General features: G+C 40.7%; 1 protein-coding gene across 1 annotated transcript; it reads left to right on the top strand.

Moving 5' to 3' along the window:
• The first annotated feature begins 280 nt into the window (after positions 1 to 280).
• Positions 281 to 8,280, top strand: SRGN (serglycin). The gene is made up of 3 exons (XM_081913225.1): positions 281 to 633; positions 5,664 to 5,811; positions 7,968 to 8,280. The coding sequence occupies exons 1-3, from the start codon at positions 543 to 545 to the stop codon at positions 8,170 to 8,172; spliced, it is 444 nt and encodes a 147-aa protein (XP_081769351.1). The 5' UTR covers positions 281 to 542; the 3' UTR covers positions 8,173 to 8,280.
• Positions 8,281 to 11,745: the final 3,465 nt, after the last annotated feature.

Genomic DNA, 11,745 nt, shown 5'->3' with positions numbered 1-11,745 from the left:
TATTGTTATTTGGTATTATTTATATATAATACTATATTTATGATATATGGCCATTATAAAACTGGTTGGTATAAAACTGGTTGGTAGATGCCCTTATCATTATAAAACTGCACCCTTAACTACTCTATATTGTATTGGCTTGCTGTGTGCATAGATTCTGAAAATTATTTTTTTAAGGCTGCAATCCTTAATGCTAAAGACCCCCTGTAAGTTTTCTTAGAATGAAGCCTGCAATCCAGTGACTTTGGAGTAACTCCCGCTGAATTTGGTGGGACTTTACTTCTGGGTAGCCATGCACTGGATTGCACTGTAACCTGTCAGTCTTGTTTGGGCAACTTCCTTCTTGTGCTGAGTGGTTTGAGAGCTGTAGAATTAGGGCTCCAGGTTTTGATGTTAGATGCGTCACTTTTCTGTGCTCAGGAAGTTGTGACGCAAGTCATGGGTTGGGTTTGAGGTTTTGGAAACCTTTTGTAAAGGCAAATCACTCTCCTTGCCCTTTTGCATTTGCAAAGTAGCAGTGACAGTTGGAGGATAACGGAGGCATGCAGGCCAAAATGCAGATGCTTGTCAGACATAACGGGAGGATTTTCGTGGCGCTTTGTGTAATCCTCTTTATGGGATGCACAGTACAAGGTAAAACCGCAAGTGGCTGTTTTCTCTTTTTTCTTTTTCTGTAATCTTCTTGTTGTGCTACGCAGCCTGGTATAGGAAAAACAAGGCTAGTTAGTTGTGCAATCCTACACCTGTCTACTTGGAAACAAGTCCTACTGAATTCAATGGGACTTAACTCCCAAGTAACTATGCAGAGGATTGCTGTCTAAAATAGAGCTGCTCCATGTCTTTCTCATGTGGATTTTAAGATTAGCATTATATACAACACCAGTCATGTGTTACTCCAACCCCACATATGAATGTGGAGGTAGCCTTGCTACAGCAGAGCAATTTCTTTGCATGGGTGTCTACCCTGATGTGTTGCTTTTATTCTTTTGAAAAAGGAGAGGTGTCTGCTCCTGCTCCACAAACACAGGAGTACACTGCCTCTAAAGACTTAAATTAGAAAGGGCAGGGGGAAGGAAAATAAAAGTGACCTAAAGAAGGCTGACTGAGTTACTGGGCATTGCTAAAAAAAGAGGAAAAGGTTGTCTTCTTAATGCTCAATACTCCTTGTTTTGTTTTCAGTAGGCATGATGTGCTCTCCTATGCGTGAGTAGTGCAGTTGGGGAGAACGTATATATGGGGAGGGGGGAATATAGTCACTGAATGACATTGGTATGGTCTGTGGGGGGAAGTGTGTCACTTATTTCCAGTGATATCACAGACGCTAAAAAGTTCAACTATCCTCTACCCAGCACCTTACAATTGCAACGGCTATATGAGCTGTGTGCCTATGTGCACAAGTCAGTAAAGGGAATTCCATTTTTCACAACAATATATTATGGTTTGAGCACCTGGAAAATGCATTTGGTGTACTAGCTGGGAAAGCTGCTGTACTTGCACTTTTGTTATGCAGCAGCTAGTCATTAGGAACGTAGAACCTATTATAATTCGGCTATAAAGTAATCATAAGAAATACTTTCAACATCAACAAGTTCCAGTCTCTGTAAAGGTAGCAGAATAAGACACATATATTTGGAAATAAGTTTCATAAGTAAAGCTTAATAGTTTCCACCCTTACTTTAAAATGCTATTATAATTTTCAAATGATTGATGGTAGTTCGAACAAATCAGCTCCTGAACGTTGCAAACCCGGAAGAGGGTGTTCCGATTTGAGAACGTTTTTTGGAAGCCGAATGTCTGATGCTGCTTACGCGGCTTGCCTTTGTTTTTGAACTGTTTCTGGAGTTGAACGGAATAAATTTGAGAACCAAGGTACAACTGTAATTTAAAGCAACGTTTCCCAGGCTGTGGGTTGTGAGGCCTGTGCAACTGGGCTTTAGAATCCTAAACGAGTATGATGAATGCCACTTACAACTTGTAACCAATCATGGGAAAGCCTCAAGTCTTACATTTGAACACTTGGGAAATGTTCTCTACTGGTTGGCAATAGATGTGGTGACGGTTCACCACAAAGTGGTCATACAGGGAGTTGTTTTGAGTGACTATTACAGTTCCCCTCTGATGTGCAGGAAGATTCCCCCAATTAGGTGATATTGCAGTTAAAATACATGAAACTGACAGCTGCCAAATACCTAAGACCCAAAATTCATGTGACAGTAAATGGATAAGTCACCATACCAAGTACGTTTGGACTTATGGGTTTGAAATTTGCTGTATTTGGTAAGTTATAGAAAATAATAATTAAAAATGATATCTTATTATTACTTTATAAATCAAATATTACCTTAGGTGTGTTTCACCTATGTTCTCTATATTATAATAACCAAATATGCACCAGGAAACCCAATTCTATGCAGGTCTGTTCAGAAAAAAAGTCCCTCTGAGTTTAATGGGGCTTACTCTCAACCCTAAGGCTGCAACCATAAAGGGACTTAACCCAAGCAAACTTATTAAGGATTAAACTGTCAGTTCTACATACCGGTACTCATTTTTTAAGTCCTCTGAGCTGTTTCTAGTAACCTATTGTTATAGAGTTAGGGTAGAATCCAACCCTGTGTTTGGTCCATCAGCACAAGGATTTCTGCTTGTGTAATGGAATGTTCTCCCTTCTGATCCCCCATGTACCCCCTAAAATCTGTTTGAAGGGTCCCACTAACCACCTGCACTAGATTTGGGGGGCACCATTGGGAGGAACGAGAGAAGGGGAAATTCTATTATAGAAATGGAAAGTTTGCACTGACAGGATGCGTTAGTATACTACCCCTCAGCTGGAAAATGTAGACACTGTTTTTCTCTCAGCCAATTTCTAGGCGCCTTGTTGATTTTGTTTGATTGGTATGTGGCATGAAAGAAAAAAACAAGCCATTTGAAAAGGCATTCAGCTTCCTCTGTTAGGGCTTCAGCTTGTCTTGTGGTACAAAAGGAAATTTGTGTAAGTGTGAAGAAATTGAGGGCTCTGTACCTCAGGAGTTACCACACAGGATACATGAACAGCTAAAAAGAAATGCAATTCACAGTCCAACGATCTGGACGTATTTATCCTCCCCCACACCATACATTTAAAGCACACGGCCTCTCCCAAAGATCCCTGAGAACTGTAGTTCTCAGGGTGCTGGGAATTGTAGCTCAGTGGGGGGGGGGGTAAACTCTAGTTTCCAGGATTCTTTGGGAGAAGCCATGTGCCTTAAGTGTATAATGTAGATGTATAGCAAACTCATTCTATGAGTGATGGTGCTTATGTAGCCAACGGGGCACCATCCACACACAAGAGGGGAGGTATCAGCACTTAGGGGCACCTTAAGGTTGGCAGAAATAAAAAAAAACACCAAAATCTTCAGATTAAAAATCCCTAAGGGTGGATCCCTCACAAATGACTGACTGATGACTGAGCATGCTGTATAGGCACAGAACACTGGCTGACTTTTGGCAGGGAGAGGAAATGGAAATGGTGCAGAATGGAATAGAGTATTGCAAAGTACCATGTTCTGGAAGATGTCCTGAACAATGAGCACTTTACACTGCATCATTATGCTGAAGGTCTGACTTGTGAGACCTCTCATTTTCAAGTTTCCTTGGGATAATAACATAGTGCCGCATGTCGAACTGTGGCTCATCTTTTGGCGTTTCACAGTAAGCATATATGGCAATATGTCCTTTTTGTATTCAAACCATTAAGCTCTCCATAGAAATGGCTAAATCTGTCAAATTCAGTTTATTCTCTGTTTCTCATTTACCTCATCATGAATTCAATTCTCCACGTTTCCACATCCGTTTGTGGGAGAAATTGTCCTACTGAAAATTCACCAGCATTTTAGTGTGAATTTCTCCTAATTGACACCATTGTGCATGCAATTTTGCGTAATATACACCTTTTTGAAAAGCATTTCTCTATATATATTATTGTATGATATTTTCATCAATATATACCTTTTAATGCACACTTTACATGACTAAACGACTAAACAAGAACAAACCCCAGTCCAGTACAGTATATGTCTTTTTTCTTTTCAACACATTGCTTGATTGGAGAATCAATTCAGGAAAGTGTGATCTTTGAAGGATGCCTGTGTTTTCAGTTCACGTATTGTTTTGGAAAGGTTGAATTAGGTAGATTTGCCTTTAATGTTAATTTCTTCCACATTCCTAGCTCTGGCATCCAAAGAACTGATTTGGTTTACATAAGGACACTAGCCCAGCGGATGTTTTGATTCCTCCCTTCCCTTTGAATGGCAGGCAGCATGCCATACACACAAGCCGCTTTTGTAACACTCCTAGATTTAAAAACTGGCTGCTGTTTGAGCAAAAGAAGTGCAGAATCCCGCTTGGGCTGATGAAAAACAGCTTTCACGATTTTTGTATCTCCTTGTTAAACTGCTGCCTATGGCACTTAAAAAAAATAGCTCAAATAAAATGCTGTTTGAAACTACTATACACAGGCTAAAGATAGCAATCCAAAAGTGTCAACAGGAAACAACTTTCAATAGCTACCCCCCAAAAAAAATTTTCCTTAATAAAACCAGTCTGTGCTTTTCAGAAGGCTAGGAAAATAACTTAGGCAAATTTTAAAGCAAGTACAACAGGAAAGACACTGCCATAACTTTAACTTAAGTTAAAAAGCAACAAAGGATGGACACAACTATAAAGCTTGCTATGTGATTAGTTAATACTATTAAAGAACAGGATGAAAGTTTAATTCCGCAAATTGAAATGCTTATTTCTGCTTCTTTGATCTTTGGGTTGGGGGGAGGCCTGCACTGGAATGTGGTTAAGCTAAAACGGAAGGAGTTAAAGTCAGAAAGTATCTAGGAAACATCTGCAGTAACTATTTATCACAAGTGGTAAACAGGCCTTTATGAGGATTTAATCTATTCTTATTGCCTTTATCCAAACCACTTTCCTATCCTTTGTATTAATATACCTGTTGTTTCCGAACAGCGAAAACCCAGAAGTAAATGCTTCGGTTTTCAAATGTTTTTCAGAAGCCGAATGTCCGAAGCGGCTTCTGCTTGAGTCCAGGAGGCTCTTGCAGCCAATCGGACGCCACGCCTCGGTTGCTGAACATTTTGGAAGCCGAATGGGCTTCCGGAATGGATTATGTTCAACAACCGAGGTTTGACTGTATTCTGTATTCAGGCCCAGTTTACTAAGAATATTTTCAAACTGGTAAGTATGAGATTGTACCTGCCAATTCGAATATACTGAGGAAGAGGGTATGAAATTTTAAGGCTGATCTCTCTGTGTCTTCCATCAGCCACCAACTCTGCTTTGGTTACTCCCTGACTCGGAGCCTCCATATTTTTAAATGTTACTGTGCATATATGTTCAGAGGTGCCCATTTTAATATTAAGCTACTGATGGTTTGCCCATGAAGTGATATTTGTGAGAAGCTACTCATCCAGAGTAGGTTGCTAACCTTCAGACCTTGGCAAAAGACAACCCTGTTTGGAACTTGAATACTGAATTTTCTGTTCTGTTTTCCATAAAGTACAGTGATTGCATTAAATGTGAGGAGTCTGTATTAGTATTTAATGCAGGGTTATCTGTTGATATTTAATTGTTAAGGGTTATGAATACACCTGATTCTAACAAATGTACATTTTCACCAGGGGCTCCTGTTCAGTCCGGCCACTATGCGTGGGTCAGGTGCAGACCTGGTGCCAGTTCTGCAAATTGCATTGAAGAGCGAGGGCTAAGCTTTGTGATTCCTGATGGAAGTGCTAACATGATCCTCCCTCCCATGGCTGATCCAATGCTGTAAGGAAAAAAAAAAACTTTTGTCTTTAGTACTTATTATGAGTTTTCACTAAGCAATGTTTACTAAGCAGTCTTTACAGGATGATGATGCAAAACGCAATAGATTTTAGGCAGCTGTACTGATGCCATGAAATATTTTTCATTTAACCACTATACATCTGCATCCCCATTACGTGGATTCAAAAAAACCACAGGCAAATAGAATTGCTGCTCCTTTTCCCCCCGGCAGGGTTTCTGTGCATTTTACAGCAGCCTGACAGATTACCCTCTGCTTCTTTTCCAAGCTCCTTTCACAGAGGTGTGTGTGGAGTGGGGACCTATTCTTTACTAATGAAGCTCTGCAAAACACCATCTATTTTATTTCTTTATATCCTGCCTTTCTCCCATTATAGGAGCAAAGGTGACTCACAACATGAACGAAAACAGATACAGCTAAAAATATACAAACAATATAAATATTTTAAGAAAATAAATAAAAACAAGTAGCCATTTAAGCACAGCACTGAAAATACTATAGCTATTTTAAAGCAAACACAAACACAAAAAGAATATTCAACACCCACCCTGCCTAGCCAAAGGTTTGTCTGAACATAAAACCCTTTGCCTACCAGTGAAAGGAAAGCAGAGAGGGTGCCAACTTAGCCACCCGTGAAAGAGAGTTCCACAATCTGGAAGCAGCCACTGAGAAGGGCCTCTCTTGTTTTCACCAAACGTGCCTGGGAAGGGACTAAGAGAAAGTCTTTCTCAAGATCTCAAAGCCTGGGAACGCTCATATAGGGAGATACATCATATCTACTAAGGATGGGCAGGCATTAGACTTGTAGGATCTGCTTAATCTGCTTAATTTTAGAAGCCTGAGGTCAGCTAAATAGAGGTGCAGTACAGTGTCTTGGATGTTATATGCAAGGAATAAAGGTTGCCTCTGGGTACATGCTCAGCCTAGGGCAAAAAACCCTAGTTTCCCCCAGCTTTGTTCCAACAGCCCAACTTAGAGTAGAGGGGGGAGGTTGCTTTTAGTTGTTGCTATGTTTGGACTACTGGAAGTCAAACCCTAGCAGATATACTGCAAACCATCCAGCAATCTTTCAGTAGATCCCGATCTACATTCTGCTCATACTTTATCTACGCATTGGTGGGGCTGTAAAGACCCCTGACCATTAGGTCTAGTCATGGCCGACTCTGGGGTTATTGGCCGAGGGAGCAGGCATACAGCTTCCAAGTCATGTGGCCAGCGTGACTAAGCCGCTTCTGGCGAACCAGAGCAGCGCACGGAAACACTGTTTACCTTCCCGCCAGAGCGGTACCTATTTATCTACTTGCACTTTGACGTGCTTTCGAACTGCTAAGTTGGCAGGAGCAGGGACCGAGCAATGGGAGCTCACCCCGTCACGGGGATTCGAACCGCCAACCTTCTGATCAGAAAGCCCTAGGCTCTGTGGTTTAACCCACAGCGCCACCCTTAGTGGGGCTGTATATGTAAACAATGAAGCAACCATGCCTCTCATTTATTACAGCAACCCTGTCAATTTGCTTGGGCTCTGCCCTTAAGATTTTAGCTCAAATCCTCCGAAGTCTATGTTTCATCAATTCGATTTTCACATTTACTCCACCTTTCTATCAGAATCGACAACACCTGGAGTCCACCTCTCAGTTTCTTGGAAGAATACGACTCTCATCAGACTCTCCCTGATGTCTGGCTGTAAAAGGGCACTCTTCCCTAGCTACACAGCATATATTTCTGATGTAAATGGTCCAATCTTAGGGTCGGCCCACCCATGAGGCTAGGCCAGATGACTGCCTCAGATGGCAGGATGCCCTGGGGCAACAGATCCAGATGTAGATCTTTATTCTCCCCTTGTTGCCGATGTAGATCTTCACTCAGCACTTCTTTCCTACTGGGGAGGGAGCACATCATTTTGTGCTTTGCCTCAGGTGCCAGAATGGCTTGGGCCAGCCCTGTCCTATCCTTCATTTCAACATCATTAAATTGGTTCAGTTCATGCCCAAGCTTAGTTAGGAGAATGAGGATTTCAAAGTTATATCCAAGGTTTATAATAACTTCAACTTCTTCTTCTTCTTCTTCTTCTTCTTCTTCTTCTTCTTCTTCTTCTTCTTCTTCTTCTTCTTCTTCTTCTTCTTCTTTGGCTATCTTTCAGAATGAAGAAATTTCAAGACCACCCTGAACACTTTCTAGTTTCTGGAGATGAGTATGGATCAGGAAATGAAATTGAAGAAGAATATGGGTCAGGCATCGAATTTGACACAGATGATGCCACTATTTCTGACCAGATCACACCTGATCCAAATCTGAAGTTTAAACTAAAAGATGAAGCTTTGTTTTTCCAAGATAACAGACTGTAATCTGTTATGGCAATTGCAATCTAATTTCTTGCATGCTTTTGTGTTTTATGATTAAGTGAAATGACACCCAGTCAAAAGTGTTATAAAAACTATCAAACAAACTATAAATGCCTTAATTTTTTAGTGCTTCTCTTTGGTATAAAATGTGCTGAATGCAAGCGCTCTCTTTTTTAAAGATGTAAACTCGCCTTCCAAAATTTGGAATTTATTTTTAGTTGTCGTAAAACAGAATCTGAACATATCAGCCATTTGTTCAAATAGCATTTGAGTTAGGGGGAAATACAATTTTTAAAAAGCAGCAACTTTGGTCACATCCACAACATATGTTTAAAGCACATGACTATTCCCCAAAGATTCTTGGGACCTATAGTTTTGTGAAGAGTGTTGAGAATTGCTGCTCTGTGAGGGGTAAACTACAGTTACCAGGATTCTTTGGGAAGCCTTGTGCTCTAAATGTCTGGTATGAATGTGAAACTGAATTAGGTAATGGAATGTGATGTAAATTTCTTCCGAATGCCTTTTACTTGGCTTTTGACTTAGGGATGGCTCACTCTTTTTAGCAGCCCAAGGCAAGCCAGCAAGAGTGTGCCCCATAGATCTGGAGACACATTCTACATTTAGCCATGGAGTTGGCCATGTAAGAAGCAGTGAAATAACCCAGACATTTCCACTGCTTCGGGTTTGGTGGACATCCTTTGAATTATACCATGCTACACAGTTTCCTAGTCTGTATAACACTTTTCAAAAGTTTCATTAGTTTGCTATTCTTTTAAAAAAAAATTGACATTCCGGATAGTGATGGAAATTCAGACCACCAAAATTCTGCACCAGTTTGCATTTAAAAAGGGGAAAAACACTGTTACAAAAATTTGTATGCATTTGCCCTAATGTGGTATAAACGCTTTTTCTAATATACACATTTTTGCAAGCAATTTCACCTAATATAATGCATTTTGTATGCTATTTTTACTAATAAAATGTATATATTTTGGGGTACACCTTCACTGGATAGACACATTTAAAACATATTTTCGAGTTGGAGAACTGCATTGAAACATTTGGTGAAGTGGATAGGAAGTGAAGGATAGCTGTCTTTGCGTATTGTTTCAGGAAATACAAATTAGGTCGGTTCATATTCAAATGCAAACCAAACCAAACCAGATTTCTTCCCCATCCCTAATGCCAGACCACAAAATAATTATACTTATGTTCTATCCCTTCTGGAATTTGTTATTTGCAATCTGAGAAACTATACTGCTCTAATCACCCAAGTGTTCTTGTCCTGTTTCAGTTATCTCATCATAATGTGGCCTTGTGTTTGCAAATCTGCACATCCTGAATCTTTTATTCATCTTAAAAGCAGCTGCAGAACTTCTTTTATAGTATACTTTAAACTGCTTTCTAACTTTGCCCTGATACTTGCATTTATTCAACTATTATTCTATTAAAATCTAGATGCAATGAAAGACTCTTTTATTTATTCAGTAATAATCTAAATATTCTTGGTTATACTGCCATAAATATGGTGCTAATGTTATCTAAGCTACAAGACTTGTGAAAATGTTAACGTAAAAGACACAAGAAAATCCACAAATTGGAGAATATACATATAAAATGCATATTTCAGCAATGCTCTACATGAGAGAGGGGAAGGTTAGATTGTTAGATTATTATATGCTATAATGTTCTCTGGACAGTGTTACCACCCACCACTGCCTATTGCTCTGATTACCATTTGCTCTGTTTACCATAGGTGTATGGAGAACCTAAAAGCTTGCACACCGTTTTTTATGTTCTGGTTGGCCTAATAAATATGGCTGCTGCAGAAGTGAAGAGTGATACTGGCTTAGTTTGAATATTTTTGCTATCCAAGACCTCTCTGATCTGGTCTGCCTCCCCCTTCAATGGTAGTGGCTGAGAAGCACTAACACTTGTGCTAACCTAGAACTGTTCTAAGGAGCTGCCGCATGTACATACAATCTAGTGCCAATTTAGTGACTGTGGGTCCCTCCTCCAGCCACTTGACTGTAAGTAGGACAGTATATTTTGGAACCTTGTTGTGTTGCAGAAGTGCTGTCTGAGGCGAGACATTCAGCCTGCATGACTCCCAGTACACATACACTCTGTCCCCACTTCCACCCATTCAGTAGATGCCCAGAACTGATGGCTTTTTACTGAAGAATAGGGATGCCCACTGTGCGTGCAGCAGGAGGTATATACTCTTTTCCATATCATTGTACAGTGGTACCTTGGGTTACATACGCTTCAGGTTACACACTCCGCTAACCCAGAAATAGTGCTTCAGGTTAAGAACTTTGCTTCAGGATGAGAACAGAAATCGTGCGGCGGCAGCAGGAGGCTCCATTAGCTAAAGTATGCTTCAGGTCAAGAACAGTTTCAGGTTAAGAACGGACCTCCGGAATGAATTAAGTACTTAACCTGAGGTACCACTGTACAGTCATACCTTGGAAGATGAACAGAATCCATTCCTGAAGTCTGTTTTACTTCCAAAATGTTCGGAAACCAAAGCTTCTGATTGGCTGCAGGAAGCCACATCAGACATTCGGGTTCCAAAGAACATTTGCAAACCGGAACAGTCACTTCCAGGTTTGCAACATTCAGGAGCCAAAACATCTGAGTACCAAGGCGTTTGGGATCCAAGGTAAGACTGTACAGTGGTACCTTGGTTCTCGAATTTAATCCATTCTGGGAGTCTGTTTTACTCCCGAAACTGTTTTAAAACCAAGGCACGGCTTCCAATTGGCTGCAGGAGCTTCCTGCACTCGTGATAACTAGGGAAAGGGCCATAGTGCAGTGGCACAGTGTCTGCTCTGGCTGCACAAGGTCCCAGGTTTGATTTCTGGTATCTCCAAACTGCCTTTTTGAATCTCTGGAGAGCTACTGCCAGTCAATGTAGAAAATACTGAGTTAGATGCGCAAATGGTATGACCCAGCACAAGGCAGCTTCCATCTTGCAAAAAAATTAATGGGGGACCCAGGTAGAGCTTCCATCATGCAGTGGACAAAACAGGTGAGAAATGCTTTAGTTTAGAGAGGAGAAAGAAAAAATGGAGGGGAGACAGGGCAGAGGCAAGGACTTATGGCTTCCCTGAAATAATCTTGGGAACTGTAGTTTGTTAAGAGTGCTGGAAATTGCAGCTCTGTAAACTACCATTTCCCAGGATTATTTTGGGGGAACCCATGTGTTTTAAATTTTCTTTATATGTTCTGTCTGGATATTGCAGCCAGGCCTCATCTGCTGCATCCTTTTGATCAGGAACAAGAAACACAAGTTCCCACGAGCATAGCAAGTAATATTTCTCAGTGCCCTTCTTTTGGCTACAATTGAGGTGCACCCACCATCTTGAGTTCACGGTTAGGAGGAGCAATAACATGGATGTGGTAGATGAGATTGGATTTCTGGTCCAAGGTCACCCAGACGTCCAGAACTCTTCTGTATTGTTATGTAATGTGAATAGCAAGCTCTTCTTCCCCTTCTCCTCCAAATCAGTGCGTTCCCACACTTTACCTTCTCCCAATCCAGATTTTTTCATACCCTTTCCTTTTTGAAAT

The sequence above is a fragment of the Podarcis melisellensis genome (assembly GCF_964234715.1).
Source record: "Podarcis melisellensis genome assembly, chromosome: 5".
Taxonomy (NCBI): domain Eukaryota; kingdom Metazoa; phylum Chordata; class Lepidosauria; order Squamata; family Lacertidae; genus Podarcis; species Podarcis melisellensis.
This window is presented reverse-complemented; position numbering and strand designations above follow the sequence as displayed.